The sequence below is a fragment of the Mirounga leonina genome, unplaced genomic scaffold (assembly GCF_011800145.1).
Source record: "Mirounga leonina isolate KUSES-001 unplaced genomic scaffold, KU_Mleo_1.0 Mir_125, whole genome shotgun sequence".
In the NCBI taxonomy this organism is placed as follows: Eukaryota; Metazoa; Chordata; class Mammalia; order Carnivora; family Phocidae; genus Mirounga; species Mirounga leonina.
This window is the reverse complement of record NW_023270305.1, coordinates 71,002,698-71,021,161: the sequence shown is the minus strand read 5'-3', so window position 1 is coordinate 71,021,161 and position 18,464 is coordinate 71,002,698. Positions and strand designations below refer to the sequence as shown.

The 18,464-nt window shown below is 41.7% G+C and overlaps 1 protein-coding gene across 1 annotated transcript in view; it reads left to right on the top strand.

Annotated features, from left to right (window-relative positions):
• AFF3 (AF4/FMR2 family member 3) overlaps positions 1-18,464 on the top strand; it is a 523,007-nt gene that overhangs the window by 412,116 nt on the left and 92,427 nt on the right. Inside the window, exon 10 of the mRNA XM_035001779.1 lies at positions 15,462-15,499. Coding sequence (XP_034857670.1) covers positions 15,462-15,499 — 38 coding nt within the window. The remainder of the gene's footprint in view (positions 1-15,461; positions 15,500-18,464) is intronic.

The following is an 18,464-nucleotide window of genomic DNA, read 5'->3' as shown; positions in this document are numbered from 1 at the left end:
AACTGATAATATGTGGATAATGGAGGATTTTGTTTTCTATCTTCCTGACTTTTTGAGTGAGCAACCTGAATCTTATTCTGTATCTTATTCATCCTAGTGCATACCCTGGCCGACTGGCATCCAGTAGGAAGCCCTCATCTTCCCATAACCAGATGCACACAAGTATCTTTATCTTCACTCATCCCCTCCTTTATTCCTATTACATGAGAACGCTGCTTTTTTTAATCAAGTCTGTCCCATTTCCTCTCGGTTACTTGGGGCCTTGTTCTTTTGACTCCTTTCTGCCCCACCTCCCTGTCAGAACTATGCATTGGGTCACAAGTAACCTCCACAGAGCCAAACATACTGGGCTCTTTTCAGTCTCTTGGCTTACCAGAAGACTTACTGCATTAAACTATCAATCACCCCACTTTTCTTGAGGTGTCTAACACTAAACTCCTGGTTTGCTTCCTGCCCTTTTGACTGTTTCTTCTTAGGCTCCTTTCTGGCTGCTCCTCTTCTGCCCAATTTTAAATTTTGGAGTCTTTCAGCATTTATTCATGATTTCTGTTCTCCACTTCCTTTCTCTCCCTCCCTCTCTCCTCTCTCTGTCTGGGTGATCTCTTCCATTCCCATGACCTTCATTTTTTATATGCTTACAATTTCTAAAGTTATATCCGCAGCTCAGAACTCTCTTCTGAACTGCAGACCTACTTGACTTTTCCATTTGGATGTGTCACAAGCATTTCAAATTCAATTTGTGCCGAACTGGACTTCTGGTCTTTGCCATCCTTTACCCACCCACACACAAATATATTCTTCTTGTGATTGTTTCCCTTTCTAAAAGTAGCCCTGCCAGACACCCAGTTGTTCAAGCCTAGAAACACCAAGCTCATCCTTGACAACTCCCTGTTCCTCACTTAAATGTTAATTTTATCTCTAAGGCCTGTAAATTCAACCTCCAAAATTAAATACTAGCCTTTTCATCTCTTTCCATCCTGACAAGTCTAAACCAATCTAGTAGACACTAGCATATTTCTATTCTTCCTCTCTATAATGCAATCTCCCCATGGCAATCTTTTAAAAATATAAATCAGATCAACTCATTCCTTGGTCTAAAATCTTAAATAGGTTTTCCGTTTCACTTGAGATAAAATCCAGAGCCCATAGCATGACTAACACTAAGTCCAGCTTCACCCCCTTCTTTCCCTTCACTTCACATTGAGCTCATTCATGGCACGTTAGCCACATGGGCCTTTCTTACAGCTCCTTTAACAAGCCATGCTCAGCTGCCTCAGGGCCTCCAGAGGCCTCTCCTCCCTCATTTTTTTTTTTTTTTTTTTTTTTTTTTTTGGTTTGACCAACACCTACTCATCCTGGAAGTGCAACATAACTTTTACTTTCTCAGGGGGCCTCCCCATTCTCTAAATCGGACCTCAACCTTCTTCGTAAGTCTCATCATATTTTTAGTTATGTGTGGTGTTTACTTCTTAAAATATTTGTCTCTACCAACGAGACTGGAAGTTCCCTGAGGGCAGGGACTGTGTCTGGCACAGCAGTGGTGCTAAATACTTGCTGAATGGGTACATGAATCCACATACAATTTTGAGTTGAATTGACAGTATTTCCTGCTTTTTGTTGTCCAGTATCAAAGATAACTTTTGCTCTGCCTTTATTCTTTTACTGAACACTATGGTTTTTCAAATTAGTCCTGTCCAAAGATCCAAGGTGTTGACAGAGAAGACAAAAACATAAGACCCAAAATCTTAAGGTGGCTGTAGATGAATGTACAAATAATCTACCTATTTAGGAGGAAAGGTCTATCCAATCTCCAATGGAAATGTCTATAGCCACTTCTTAAATTTGCTTACAGTCACGCCATGTTGAAGTTACAAATGTTCAGAATTTATCTCAAACAGAAGCCTCCGAAACCAAAAGAATGGGTTTCTCTGCAGCCTTCCCTTTCAAGGATAGCAGAATTTTGACTGTAACGTCTAGAGCTGAGATTGTGACAGAGTTTACCTAGAAAGTTTGGGGTTATAATTAAAATGGAAGCATATTCCCATGTTCGCTCTTATAATTTTCATACTTGATGGGGTTCAAACTGGGACTAGGACAAATAATATGAGAATCCATCTTCTTGTTTGTCTGGGTAAATGAAAGATACCAATAGTGTAGCAATTTATTTAGATCCCCTTTTCTGTAACTCTTGGCTTTAACATTCCAGAAGCCAATGTTTTCATGTAAGAATGCAAAGAAATTAGAAGATTTAAGACAAAACTATTCCTGAAGTCACTAAGTACTAAAGGAATTTTTTTAATGGAATTGGAGAGATTAATTATATTGCATGTCTTCCAATTTGGTAAAAAGAGGAGCTCTGATTCTCAAGTCAGGGAAAACTTGGGAAGTCAAACACAGCGAATATCTAGAGGAAATTATTATAGCCAAGGCTTAAAGAGAGGAACAGATGATTAAGACTTTCAGCAAGAAGCAGCCGAGAGAGTGTCAACTGCAGACAGTGTGTCAGAGATGACAAATATATAAGCTCAGGGAGAGTAAAGAAGCAGGGATCCAAATTGAATGGCTACATATGTGCCTGCAGCTTCCAGTAATTACATTATCTGCACGTTATCAGGCAGTCTTTTCATTTTAATTATATAACTGCATTTTTCTCTTTAAATGAGCATGGTTTATCCGCTCAAACTGACAATTTTAATTTTACAGGCACTGATGATTGGATATAATCTGTAGAGGGAAATTTTCCTACTGGCAGAATTTACATCTTACAATGAAGAAAAGTTACCTTTTAATCCCCAATCAATATTTGGAGAGCACACAATTCATTTAATAGATATCTAGGTAGCTAATGTAAATCTTCAAGTTAAAGAGCCAGTTCTTATTTTTAATGCATGAAGTACTAACCGTGTCTCAAAAAGAATCCCAGCCCTCTCGGCATGCATCTAAAGCCTCACTGCATCAAGATGTCAAGATCATAGGTGCAATTGCTCCAAGCGCTGAATTGCAGTTCTCATTGCTTTTTGTCACCTTTGGTTTCTTATGGGGAGGCACAGAAACATCCCCACTCGGTTCTCTGCTTTTTACCATAGGGGCCACTGGATAACTCACATCAGTGTGGGGTGTAATATTGAAAGCAGATTGCCAATTTTAAGAGGCTCTGTTCATTTGTTCCCTTGTTCCTTTTTAATATGACAATTGCATAACAGAAAGCAGAGCTTTCCAAAAGAACCTCAGAAGCCATTGGCAGTGCAGGTCTATCAGTGACCAAATGAATTAGCTAAATGATACGCAGACGTGGAATAAAAACATAGGAGGTTTTTGCAGCCCAGCTTCACTTCCCTGGGTGCATTTTTCTTCTCAGGATCAGCTCGGTGGATGCCGGAGTTCTTGGCCTGTGAAAATTTATTACCCACAGAGTCAATCTGCATTCAGGTGGCCAAGTCTGAATAAATAGAGTCATTGTGCTTGTCTGGGATTTGTGGCTAAAGTTCATCCAGTCAGCTTGACATTCACATCCCAGGAGATTCATAAAAGCCAACACCCTGGTATGTGCTCTTGAATCCTGCCAAACTTGTGTAGAATTATATAAACAGGAGTTGAAGCAGTAATCAGGACCAGGTTTGAGGGGCAAGGCTCCAAAATCAAGTTCCTCCTCCATTAGAAATGAACTGTATTGTAGATGTTATTTGTAGTCAAACAAGAGCTAAAAAATTTTTACATAAGAGTCCTTCTGAGAATCAACTTGAATGCCTACTAAGTGCCGAACATCAAGCAAGACACATTAGCAATATTCATTACGGTAATTTAGCCTCAAACATTTAAAGTAAATTTTAAATGCCAGCGAAAGCTCTGCCCTCAACGTACAAAAAGAAGCATATATTACATATATTAAACTTAATAGCAAAATAGAAAAAAAGGAAGAGTAGTTTATGTTTGTTTTTATGTTTAGTCTTGCATTAATGTTATCCCTAAGCTAAATATCCAATTTAATCATATTGATGAATTGGTTTCTTTTTAATATAGAAGCAGAGCAATAACTCAAATTGAAAACGACTGCCTGTCAGGCTTTGTCATGTGTATGAAGTAAGCATCTATTTGAAACTTCTGTCGCAGTCAGTGGAGACTCAAATGTGTAGCAGGAGATTTTTATTTGGAGAACAGTCCTAAAACTTAGTTAAGTAATCATAATATATCAATGAAATTTCATTGTCACCAGAAGCAAATGCAAAAATCTCTTAATATGGCCAATTTTATTAAATCATGCCATTCTTCATACACATTTGTGAAAAGCACGAGCATAGGTAGTAGATGACCAAAAATGTAATGGCCTTTGTTTCATGTTCATGAACAATAATTTTCCAAATTGAAATTATCAGCTGACTTAAATGTCACTGAGCACAGATGTACAAAGCCCCACAACCCTATTTCCTAAAATATTTTCTCAGACCTCTTCTGAGGACCCGATTGAGATTTATGTAGGTTTAGTTGTGCCCAACCTGCCTGGACCATAGGATGTGACTGGTTTTGGTTGGAAGACCCTGAACAGAAATCCAGGAAATGAGAAAATTATATGAAAATTAAAAGACGATCCATTAAATTTGGGCAAACATACAATTAACACAAAAAACAGAGAATCATGGCTTTGTTAAGTTCAAGAATTCATAGAGGAGCTATATTTTTTAAACTAAGCCAAGTTTTTGTTAATGGTGGATATCAGTACCCACAAAATAGACTCTCCATTTGGAGAACAGAAGAAAGGCCATGCGTCAGGAGTTGATAGGCATGCTCTTCTCAAATACAGCTGCCAGCAGAGCTCCTGGTTGGCAGAGGAAATGGAATCCTCCCTCCAGAGGACATAGCTATTTAACTCAGAGGAATAGTCCTTTGTCCTGTGACTTTAATGGTTTTTATCTTCAGTAGCTTCTTCAGAAGTGTAACCATTCAAGAGTGGATGCTCCTTGGAGTATATGCTATCACTCAGATCCAGGCTTGAGTGGTTTCATTTAGTGAGGGATTTACCTACAGTCACTCAGGTGTTTGGTCCAGATATGCACTTGGAAAGTTTTATTTTTGTTTGTGTTTCCCAAATCTTCTCCAAGTGGGGCTGGTTATCTCCTAGCACAGCTTTTCTCAGGAGACTCTCTTAGCCTGTTGTTTCTACATGGAGCATAATCATTTGTGGTCATTCAACACCCCTTGGCCCTTGCCAGTTCCATCCTGACCAGATTTGCAGCCAACAGGTTGGGCTGAGTGAAAGAAGACCATCTTTAAGAAGCAGACCAGACAGTTCCCGAAACGTCAGGCCACCAGACCGTCCTCTCCACACCAGAAAAGTGCAAATGAGCCAGACTGCCTCTCTGGGGAGGTCGATTCAACAACATGTCTCCGGGTACCACTTATTTCAACCTGGGCTTCATTCTTAAACGTCCAAAGCAGTTCAAGGAAGAGTATGTGATTACATCGCATATGTGAAAACACTTTTCACATATAAACCCTGAGGCAGTAGTCTCTTGAGAGGTGAAAATGCTAATACATCACACAATCAGAATCGATTTAACTTTCTTTTATGTTAAAAAAAATTGGTTTGCAAAGTACAATTAGAAGACTCTTAACCATTACAAACCTATTTTTTTTTTTTAAGATTTTATTTATTTGGCAGAGAGAGACAGCGAGAGCAGGAACACAAGCAGGGGGAGTGAGAGAGGGAGAAGCAGGCCTCCCGCCGAGCAGGGAGCCCGATGTGGGACTCGATCCCGGGACCCCAGGATCATGACCTGAGCTGAAGGCAGACGCTTAACGACTGAGCCACCCAGGCGTCCTACAAACCTATTTTTACCTTCAAATATTGCAAATACAGTAAAAAAGGTGTCTAAGTGAAACATAAAATCAGACTTAAGATGTTGGTTATTCAAATACAAGTTGCATTTACAACAAAACTATCAAAACATTTATGTGACTCTCATCTTTATACAATAAAAAAGTCACGTTTATATGCCACACAACTTGGACCCCAGTTGCATTCATGATAATTAAACACCTACCAAGGCCGGTGGAAAATGAATGGGTCTCCACCAAAGCATTATGTTGAGGTAGCATAAGGATAAAGGCATTTGGCAAACCCAACAAAGTAGGAAGTGACTGGACCCAGTATCCCCTGCTATGCCAAAGATGAGAGTTGTTAACAGGCCATCACCATCTTGGCCATGCTCAAGGTCTGGCTTGCACTGAAATTGCTCTGTGAGATGAGTTCTAGGAGTGTGTGAATGACCAAAACCCTAACCAGTGGGCCACAAAGCCATGGTAGAACCTGCAGGGCTCTTAGATTGCATCCCCTCCATACTCCAAATTTAACCTTCCATTCCCAACAACCAGGAATCATTTAAATCCACATACTACCTGTGGAGTATCTCCAAGCTACTCAACAACCATCCTTAGATATGATGGTCATTCTTCCTTGTTTGCTTCCACTTTGAAATTGCAGTTGCTAGATGAACATGCACACACACACACACTCACACACACATACACTCACACACACACACACACACACGGAAGGCTATTGCCTTGCCAGTGTTCTGTCCCAGAATCCAAATGTTTCCACCACTCTCACCATTGTGAGAATTTACAGCCAAGCTTGGATCTTTCACCATCATCCAGCAATACTGGTGGGTTTGCCCCATTTGCCTGGTGAATCCTCAGTGATCTCTGCACCTTCCTAGCCCTGACCCAGGCAGGCATCTCCTTATTATATGCAATTCTGTCATGTGAGCTCTGGAAGTAAAAATGACTTTTTCCTCAGGAGTTTCTGGCAAGCTCTGAGATAAACAATATGCTTCTACCTGTAAACCTCTTGAGGAAAAGACTTTAGTCCCAGAAACCTAAAACCCACCCATCTCCTTTGCAAACGCCTGTCTCAAAGGTGACTCCTAGGCTTCCTCTTCATTAATGTCCCCACAGAAAGCTTGCCCCTGGGTGTGTTAGCGTCCACTCAGCATCCCACCAGTCCCCATCACACTGAGACTGGCAGAATTCCAAATTCCTCTGGTCCCCTTCCCTTCACCCTCTGCCAGGGATAGTCCAAGGTGAGGCAAAGGCAGGGCTGGGGTGCCATTTCTTACCGGCTCTGACTGTGAGCAAGTCAGACTTACCGAACCCTGTTTCAATATCTTAAGGTAACTGGACAAAAATACTAAAGTAGATTAATAGAAAACATTTTATATTAATATAAGTATGTGTTACTGTGAAGCTGTTAGAATGCACATTTTAACATCCTCCCCCTCCCTTCTGCCTCTTCTCCTCTCCCTTCTCCCCAGGAATGTTCTTTATTTGCGTTGCTGGAACTTTTTTTAATGCCTGTGTAGTAATAAAAGGAGAGGAGTACAGGAAGAAGCCAGGAAAATTGATTTATATCAGAAAAGGCAAGAAGCTAATTATAGAGGAATAGATCTGGAAGGTAGGAGGAGGAAGAGGGGAGAAGATCTGGAGTTTTAGGGGAGAGAGTGAGGAGGAGGGAAGGAGGCAGAGAAAGAAGGAGAAGAGAGACAGGGCCACTGCCTATACTGTCGGTTAGACCTTGTACAAAGGGTTGGTTCAATAAAGTAACTGGTGCTCACTTGCTGTCCTCAAGGAGCTGGTGTCTAGCCTCCCTAAGTCTGGCCCTTTATGGGGTAAGTGTCCAGCTGGCCAGGTAGGTACAGCTACTTGCCATGGGACAAGTTGTTCCTCTGACCTGGCTTGGGGCTGGATATCACTCAGCTTACTTCTACAGCCACCCCCCAGCATCGTGCTGAATGCTAATAGCCTCATGCACAGCCATGGTTCTTCGTACCATTATCCCTACACTTCACACTGACCTCTTAACCACTCCCACACCAGCCTCCCTGCCCCACAGACTTCCTCCAGGAAGCCACTGGGACCCTCTGACCCGTGATGTTGCCCTTGTAGCAGTCAGTATGACCCACTCTCTAGGGTTGTATCTTCCAGGCCCTCAGTGGAGCCCCAGCCCCTGTGGGAGGAGTCTGATGTCAGTCACCGTGGACGGGTGCCCCCATGGCATGTGCTCACATTGTCCACACACCTTTCCCTTCTTTCTCCTAATTCCTAGTGGCTGCCCCTAAATTTTCATTTGTGAAGGCAAAAGTCTCCAGGACCTAGAGTCAGGAGCTTGTCATCCTGCACAGTGGATATCACAAACTGCTCATAGTTCATGTCCAGGAAATGCTCAGTGAAAATAAGTGTGTCTCGGGGCACCTGGGTGGCTCAGTTGGTTAAGCGACTGCCTTCAGCTCAGGTCATGATCCCAGGGTCCTGGGATCGAGCCCCGCATCGGGCTCCCTGCTCGATGGAGAGCCTGCTTCTCCCTCTCCCACTCCCCCTGCTTGTGTTCCCTCTCTAGCTGTCCCTCTCTCTCTCTCTCTCTCTCTGTCAATTAAATAAATAAATAAAATCTTTAAAAAAAAAAAAAAAGAAAAGCGTATCTCTCTTAATCCCTCTCAGAAGATCTGAATGGCCAAATTAGGACTGTCACTGACAGTCTGGCCTCAAACAAGTCCCCTAAATCAGTAAGCTGGTTAAAGGAGCCAAATTATGAGATATCTGGTATTGTCAACCCCAATCAGCATTTTCCATGGGATATAATAGGTGCTCAATAAATACTTGTTATTGTCTTTATGGAATTTCTGGTAGACAAAAACAAATCTAAGCAATCCAGTGTGTGGGGGGGGGGGAACTAATGAAACTTTCTCCAAAAAGGAAAGCGTACCCTAGTTTTTAAAGAAAGTGAAATAAAGAATATAGAGCAAAGAAAAAAAAATGTATTTCAACAAATCTCCTAGATTGCAGCTGTGGCAAATAAATAGTGACAATATATCATCCCCATTAAGTTACCTGTTCACATCCTGCCTGTGAATCCCACTGCAAGTGTTGTCAGTCTCCAGGAAGCCCTTTCCGGTGAGGGGGATGGGCTAGGGTTTCCACCTTCACTGATCCTCAAGGAGCTGGAAGAGCCAGGATTAGAATTCCCAGGAAGCAAATGGCAAACTCCTCAAGAAAGAAAAGAACCCGGTGCTAACACATGTTCTGGGCTAGGAGTTCAGAGAGAGGAAGATCAACAAAAGCCTTGGTCAAGGAGCACTTATAAAAAGGATGAACTAGACCTCAGATTAGGCAGAATCTAAATAAAAGGAAGAGTAGCTGGAAAGAGAAGGGGGAAAATGACAGAAACATTGGCTTCACTTAAAGAAACAAGAATGCAAGTAATTTGCCTGCTGCTGACCCCATTCCGCTGTTTGCTTTCTTTATTACCAAGCTCCTAAGCCCCTGAAATTCTGTCTTCTCGTCCTGATCTTATTTATATTTGTGCAAAGTTGTCTTTATTAGAGCGGCCATGCAGCCCAGCGTGCCCAGAAAAACAGGGTTTTCTCCTGTTGCCCCTGACTCCCATCTGGGTAGCATCCCCTTTCATTCTCCAAAATGTTCTTATTTGGATCATAAATTACATTGTCATCCCTGACTCTGCCTGACCCCTGCAGAGAACAGGATAAGGTCAAAGTCTACTGAACAAAATGCTTCCTAGACAGCATTTCTAGGAATCTGAAAATGCACAGGACTCATTATTACAGAGGAAAAACTGAAGAGCTTAAGACTCTTTCCTTTGTCTTGCAAATATTACTAAGCGGACTGAAAAAAACAAACGGAAGAGACTGGATCAGCTAGGACTAAAATGAAAAGCTACAGCATAAAAGTTAAGTTAATGACACATAAGATGTGCTAAGAGACGTAGAAGGAAATTAAGCAGTGAAATAAATGAATAAATACAAGTCTCAACTTGCAGAAAAGTGGCAGGAAAAAAGTAAGGCCTTACCGGACAGAATTCCTATAAAGATACATGAATCCAGTCTAAATTTCACAGTGTGCTTAAGTAACAGCAAAACACAGAAGAACGAAGATTAACTGTGATAGTGTTTATTCAAGTAGTTGAAGGTGGCTAAAACGTCCTAACACAGGTGAAGCCAAGTGATTAAATCACTGCTTGCCGAGGTAAGTGCTTTACTGTCAGTATAACAAACCTTCTACTGTTTCTAGAAAAGACAGAGGTTAGTCACATGTGGATGGAGAAGTAAAGATGTGTTCTAACCACTTGAATCCTGAATCTACTTCTCTGAGAAGGAGAGCAAACTGTAGATCCAGAAAATTCAGCATATATCTCCTTTTTTTTTTTTTTAAAAGATTTTATTTATTTATTTGAGAGAGAGAGAATGAGAGACAGAGAGCATGAGAGGGAGGAGGGTCAGAGGGAGAAGCAGACTCCCCGCCGAGCAGGGAGCCCGATGAGGGACTCGATCCAGGGACTCCAGGATCATGACCTGAGCCGAAGGCAGTCGCTTAACCAACTGAGCCACCCAGGCGCCCCATATATCTCCTTTTTATGACTGTTAACTGGTACCTTGTGCTTTACTGGCAATTACACAGCTTCAGTCTCGTGTATGTATCCAACGATCTACTCAACCTCTCCGCTTGAACATCCCGGAAGCAACTTGAACTCCACACACCCAAAATTAAAGTCTACCTTTGCCCCTGCTCCTGTACCAGTCCTGCACACCCCAGTCAGTGGCTCTCCATGCTTACCAGGTGCTCAAGCCAGAAGCCTGCGACTCATTACTGACCCCTCCCCTGGTCTGTCACACCCCATCAATCACCAGTTCCCTCAGTTCTGCCTCCAGAAGGTAACACAAGCTCTCTCTGTCTCCAGTGCTGCCATGCACTTCCCTTGCCCACATTGTTGCAACAATCTCAAACATTGTCCCTTCCCTCTCAAATCCATTCACCACACAGAAGCCAGAGTGATAACTGAAAAAATGTCAATTATATTGCCTCACTCCCTACTCTTTTCTTTTCAATTATAGATTCACCAGAAGATGCAAAGAACGTACAGGCAGGTCCCGTACATCCTTCACCCAACTTCCCATAATATAAATCCTTCAATGTCTTCCTATTGCCCTGTGGATAATATCCAAAATCCTTATTCTGACCTCCAAAGCCCTTGGGATGCCCCTGCCCACACTGCTCACTGAGCTCCCCCCCCAGTGTCCTTCCTATAGTTCTTCAACTGAGCAAGGATCTAGGCCTACCTCAGGCCTTTGCTCCCAAATTGTCTTCCCTGACTGGACCCCTTCCTTCCCCACTCACTCCCATTTCTCTGGGTCAGTAACTTCTTTATCCTTCAGGCATCGGCTTTTTTGTGCTTTACTTAGTTAGCAAGCCTTCCTTGACCATTCGTTCCAAATGAGGTCTCCTTCATATTCGGTTTCATAGAACCCTGTGCTCTTCTGTCATAGTGCTTGTCATCTAGAATGTTTGTATATGTTTAACTTTTCATGTCTGACTCACTCTAGACCCTAAGTACAATATGGGGAGGGTTTTGTCCATTTTTCCTGTCACCCAGGCCGAGCCCCGTACCTGTACATTGTAGGTATTTCAGATCAAATTACAGAGCTGTCTGCATGTTAGTCTTTTTGTCAAGTAAAAAAGAAATTGGATCATCCTGAGGCCCCTCTGAATTTCAGCCTCTTCCTTTCATTCTCCTCCCTACTCCAATATCCATAAACTTGTTCTATGCACAACCCAATTACAAGAAGGACACTTAATTTCCTCTTTGAGTTCCCTTCAGTAACAGATTGTGACTGGTAATTCATTTAGCATACATTGAAACCTGAATGTCTACTGATTATGTGCCAAAACACCGAGCTTGCTATGATAAAGACAGAGAAAAGATGTCATCTCCTGGAGAGAACCTGGAAAATGATTATTTCTGGTGGAAAACTTGTTTTGTCTCATAGACTTATGCTTCAGAGTCATTCATGAATGAGTAATGAACTCAGGAGAGATCAATGAAGCATTCTCTTAACCTTCTCAACCTATTTTGCTGAGAACTGAATAAGAGGAAAGTTGCTAGAGGAGATGATGATTTAGGAAGAGAAAAATATGGTTGCTGTAATGTACAACTCTTGAAAGAAGGAAATTGGGCAATTCATCTAGCTTACTATGAGTAGTTTTTCAGGCTTCAGTCATGAGTCACCTAAGTAATTTTTTCTCTGCTCTTTAATTCCAATGTTTATTTATTTTATTATTTTCCAACCATGAAGTGAAATAGTATGCAGAAGTCAAACTACTTTTAAGAGAGGAGGCAGTAAAAAAAAAAAAAAATTGTGGTCTTTGCCTTGCTATATGACATACAGTTTTAATCTAATGCCATAAAGCTTTTATTTTCTCAAGGAATTATTTAAAATGGTTAAAATACTCTCATCTCTTTTCTTGATGGATGATGAGTCACCCTCTGTAAAGTTTTTAATGATGTAGAATAACTGCAAATTAAATAGCACAATCAAAACCAGGCATTGCAAATAGTGGTGCAGGCAGTCAGTGTGCTAAATAACACAGCATGAAGTGGGTGGTAACACGCATCGTGCAGACAGCTTGAAGAGTGACTGGCTCAGACGGACATCACTTAGTGACTGGTGGCATGACTGATGTCTAAACCTTCCTATGTCCGTGACATACATCAAAGCCTTTTGGCCCCAGCATCACATCCATCTGCTAAGGAAAAGCAGTCCCTGCCCCAAGCTTCTAGGTCAGCTTATGTGAGGAGGACTCAGCCAACATCAGGCCTACGGAGATATTCTCAAAAGGTGCCAACACCTGGGATGCATCACTCCAGTGATGGCTGAGCAGCTGAGTTTCTCATTTTTTGTTTGTTTTGCTTTTGCTTTTGCTTTCTAAATAATTTTCTCATAGGCTGCACATCAAAAAGCACAGTGTTTCCTTATCACAAAAGTCAGCAGGAGGTATTTGGAGGCAGGAGAGAAAAGAGTCAATAGACTTTTTAAACATTGACACCCATGGATGGGGAAACTGCAGAGACCATGTGAGAGGTTTCTGTTGAACTTGCAGTCACATCCCTTATGATTTTTGTTATTCCAGGAAGAGTCGGTGTCCAGTGCCTCCTGCTGAGATGATGTCAAGAGACTGTACTAGTAATGCATGCCGTCTTTCCTTTGGGGAGTTCCAAATTCTTTTTGTATATTTAGCCAGAGTCAAGAATAGAGAGTTTAGTTCTTTTCAAGGATAGCTGCCAAAAGTGAAAGCCATCTTGATGAGTGATAAGAGAACCCTTTAGGAGACAAACCTGGGCACAATGATGGTAGCCCGTCCCTTGCTGGGTGCTTTTTGTGGGCATGCTCCTAGGCTGGCCCTCCAGGAGAGCACAGAGCAAGGAACGCGAGCGAAGGAAGTACCCATCCTCTGAGGTATCGGAGGGGGCTCCAGGGCTCCAAGTCTTCAGCTCAGGCTTCTCACCTCTTACCCCGTGCTTCTTCCTACTCCCTCCGGTGTCCTCACCAAGAGAAGCTCTGTGGTTATTCTTCTTTCCTCTCTTGGACTAATTATGTGACACTGGAATGCCAGGACATTTGGGCCTTAATTTGCTGGAAACCAGGGGGGAGGGCGGAGGCAGTAACCCCTTAGATTGTCGGGTTTTGCTAGATTATGTTTTTTCTTAAATCAGTGTGGTGATATCATTTGTGGGAATTATCAAGGTTCCTCTTACTTGTTTGTTTTCCAGTTCCTTTTGCCCGGCCCAGAAGCAAATCTGACTTCTTTCAAATCTGACTTTCATTCCTACTTTGCTGTGATATTTCTCCCTAGAGCTACCCTTGTCACTTTAAGGGGACCTGTCCTCACTGTACAAAGGACCTTCCTGATCTTTGAAAGGTTTTAGCATCCCCAACCCCAGGCACTACAAGCCAGTAGTGATACCCCTCATGAATGTAAAATGAAGAAACACCCCTACTCAATTCCAGACACTCCTTGTCTTTAAAGTTCTGCTCAAATTTCAGTGGGAAGGACTCCCTAATGGATTCATTCATTGAATGTTTACTCAGTGGATATTTACCGAGCACGGGCTAACAGTTCTAGGCACTGCTGAGGAGCTACTGGTCCACCAACCATTAGCTGTCATTCAGACCTGCATCTTCCTAACACTGTCCTACCTCAACCTTTTCATTCACATGTTATTTCATGTGTGTCCTCAAGTCATCCCTGGACCTCCAGTGTGACTTCTTACCTTGGGATGGAGCTTCTCCAAGACAATGACTACTTATTCTGCTTTTGTTTTTGTCCCTCCTGGAGCCCAGCATAATAGTCTCTACACAGTAGGAATTCAGTAAGTGTTGGACTGATTGATCCAAGGATATGCAGCTCCCACCAAGGATATATTTCATTTCTGCAATAGGATTGATGACGCTGATGTGTCATTTTCTTTTTCTAATTTGAAGATTCTGTCTATTTTGTCTGCTGTCTAAATGGAATGAGGAATAGCCTGGGAAAAATTTTGGTGTCCCTGGTAAGCAGTAAACTTGACATGTGTAGCATACGTGGTGAAAATGAACTATATGCACTCTTTACTTCCTGGTGCACCCTGAGTAAGCCTTGGTTTTACAGGCCATGCTTTCATCCCCTCCCAGTTATAACTTCTGAGACAGAGAACAGAGTGTGACCTTGGCCTTCTGAAGTCTCAGAGTGCTCAGTGATAGAAAGCCAATGTACAAAAACATAGAGAAGGCAGACAAAAAGAAAGTGATTACAAACCTGAGAGAATCTGATGGAGAAATTGTGGCCTTTTTCTTTTCTTTTTCTCTTGGTTTTGGTAGTAGGGAAAGTTTCAAAAGCATTACAGAAATGCCCAGAATAATATAATCATCTCCCAATGTGCTCATCACCTAGCTTCAACAGTTACCAACCCAAGGCCCTCTTGTTTCATTTATAAATGCCCACCCACCCTCCCTTCCCTCCAACTGTCTTGTTTTAAAGCAAATCCCAACATCATATAATTGTATCCATAAATATTTCAATATGGATCTCTAAAAGACTCTTTTAAAAATCGCCCCGACGTCATTACTATGCCTAAAACAAATCAATAATCTCATAATATCATCACATTTCCAGTCAGCATTCCAATTTCCATTTGTGGTGACTTGTTTAATAAATCTGAAAACTGAGTCAAAAATTACGCTTTCATTGAGAAAGAAGCTACAAAGGAGCCAAGACAGATTTTTTTCTTACAGGAAAGTAGAAAAAAACCATGGGAAAAGCGATGTCATGGAGTAAAAATGCAGCAGCTCTGATCCTCTCTCCTGGTCTCCAGAGACTGGTCTAACCTCACCTGCCCAGGACTCCGTGCCTCCCCGCGCTCGCCCCCTGGTGGCAGGGATGTGCTGCGGGGGCTTCTGTCAACTGTTCTGGAAGCCTTCATTTCTTAACATGATGGGGTTCTCTACTATGTTGCTAGTAGTTTAATATTTGGCCACATGGCAAAAATGTGTGTGACACCAGATTTTTAAAAGTGTTGATTGAGTACATAGTTTAAAGTCAGAATATTAAATAAACATCTCTGCCCTTCCTTCCAGCAGGCAGCCCAGAGAACTGCTCTCCACGCTCTGTCTGACAGGTACATTTTGTCATTTTTATGAACTATAAATTGCTTTATGAAACATTGAGCCCTATTTATTGTGGCATATAATTCATAATCGGATTTTGTCCCTAAAGTATCTGTGAACTGGGATGTTAAACATTTTGCATGCTTGGATTTGTCATGCATGTGTGGAGTTTATTACTGCAAAAATCGCCTTGTTGTATTTCATAGAAAGTGTGAAGAACCCCTTGTTGTGCAATGAAACAGGAGACAAGAAACTTAGAGGAAAAGACCTGAATGGGGCAGTAAATTCTGAACTTTGGAATTGGTGGAGATCTAAGCTCATTTTTCAGCAATAAGAGTTTCATTTATTTTGAAATGTTTTCTTCAGACTTTTTCCATAGCGCTTCACCAGGAGCTGCCTGTCTTTTGATGAAATTCTCTCTTGAAATATTTCATGCACATAACCCAGTTCACGGTCCTGAGTGCCTGACTTTTTACTCCTGGCTTTGGCTTGTGTTTTTGGACTTGTGTTATTGAACGAGATATATAAACCTAATCATTAAACACACTCAAGCTGCATTTCACATCCTGCTCTGCCCAAAAAGCTGTGTGTAAAGAGAGCTGAACAGGGACATACAGAGTTACTTTTAGGAACAGACCAGACCCTTTTTGTTTTGGTTGGTTTTTGAGTTTTCATTTACTAAGGTTGGGGTGCGTGTGTGTTTCTTAAAGAACTGTCAGGAGGTGAAGAGGAAGCCCGCTTCTGTCCACAAGGGAGGTTCTTGCAGTGTTGGAACCAGCTGGAGGAGATGTTCCCCTGGCTGGCTGGTGGGCACCTCAGCATTATCTAGCTAACTGTCACTACCTTCCTCTTCTTCTCAGTTCTTGTTTTGTTTTTTTTTTTTCTTTTTGACTGAACAATAATTGACTGTGTCAACTAGCTCAGTTCAGTGCTTCTCCAAGGTAAAACCTGTCACTTAGGCAAATTATCTGTGTTCATGGGTGAAAAGCATTTTCTCTATGGTGGCAGGCTGAGCGTGAGTATTTTTATTTCAGTTGAAAAGCCTTCCCCATGACAACCACACAAGCTTGTGTGCTCTGAGAGGGGCCGCCACGTGATCTTCTGGGAATTGCTTCTGGGATTTTCACAAAAGCTGATAACTGTACTGCTTCTGAGTCTGTTGGTAGAAAGACACTCTGGATCGAAACATTGAAAATCTGACACATTAATTCCTTTCCTCTACATATTTCTTTTTTCCCTCTGACTTATTAAGTAAGAGTTTCCTTCAACAAAATGCATTGAAAAGCAAGCAAAGGCCCTCAGTTTATAATATTATGTTACTGCCAATGGTTAGAAGATTTCTTTTAGGGGTATTGAAAATGTTGTAAAATTAGATTATGGTGATGGTTTCACAGCCCTCTACTAAAAGCCATCAAATTGCACATTTTAAATGGGTGAGCTTTATGGTATCTAAATTATATTTCAATAAAGCTATATATAGAGAGAGATGCAAAACATCATTATGACCTTTGGTAGAATGAATCAAAACCTATTTCAGGAAAATGGGGAATTCCTTTGAAGACATGGCTGCAAATACAAAGACAAATCATCAGAGACTAGAACTGATGCATTCTAAGGCTGCTTCCCAAAACATACATGACTCTGTCCTGGATAGAAAACGTGCATGGATTTTAATGATGAGCAGTACTATTCCCCTTGACTTTTTTGATATTCTCTCTAAAACCCCTCATCAAAACCAATAGTTAGTCAACTAGTAAGTTAGCATCTTAGCCCCTGTTGATTATATAACTGCTAACAGCAGAATACTGTGAGAAAAAAAGTCCATTCCCAAGAAACAGAGGTTCCCATTGTAATGTCTCTTCTTATGAATTTCCCCCTCTTTAAATGTAATAGAACATTGCTCCCTTAAGTCTAAAGGTTTTTCTGTTCAAAACTGGGGGGATTTGGCTCATTTTAAAGTAATGAGTTGACTTTGCTCTTCTTACAATGCAGTTGTTAAAGCTACCTTCCCTGTGCTTCCTCTATTCTGTTTTCCATGAATTCAGGGCCACACAAGTAATTTTCAGAAGTGAGAAGTATCTGTAATCATTTGCAGATACAATTTTAAATCCTTTTTTAAAATAAGGACTTAAAACACCCACTGAGTTCATGGGATTTATATTTTCTATTTTCTTAAATTAGGGAATGCTAACTTACCAAGTAGTAGATGTCATTTTCTAGCACATTACTTATTTTGTTGAATAAACCAGTATTTTCTAGAAAATGATGAATGTGACTCTGGGTCATACTACTGCATGTCTCGCCCAATATTCTGTCTGTCAGAGGAACCACCTCAGGGTGGGAATGGAATTGAGTAAAGATTTCCCCCAAGTCGTGACCTTCCCAAGGTGGAGATCTTACCCCAGTATCTCTGGCTACTTAGAGCAGGGTATTCATTTACATGAACTATTCTGTTTTCCTGAACTATTATTTCCAGCCTGTTGTTATCACTTCTTGATATAAAATTCCATTATGATGAGGCAGCACTTTCATTTTGTCCTAGAAAATGGCAGCACTTTTAAGACCTTACAAGGTGCTTCCCTGAGTTCTGCAGTTAGGCAGAACAGCCCGTGGTGGCTTAGGCTGTGCCACTGTGGACTTCTTGTCTCCTGTCCTGCTAGTTTGGTCACATGTGGGCCCCTTTCACTTCCAGTTAGCCTTCTAACCACCTTGAGTAGCTGGTGGACCCAAGGACATTTGATACAGGAGCAGAACCATTTTGTTTCAAGATGTGAACTTGATGATGACTTTGAGGTCGTTGGTGGGTGTGAGCATACACTGAAGGAAGCCAGTAGCTGCTCTCTGCTTCCCCGTGAGAAAACCTGCATCCAAGTCTTAGAGACCTAACTTGATGAGACGAGTTGGCCACTCCCTTTTCTTTCTAATGGCAGGTAGAAATCTTGTCCCTTTGGGGTGTCTGAGATGAGAGAACATCCA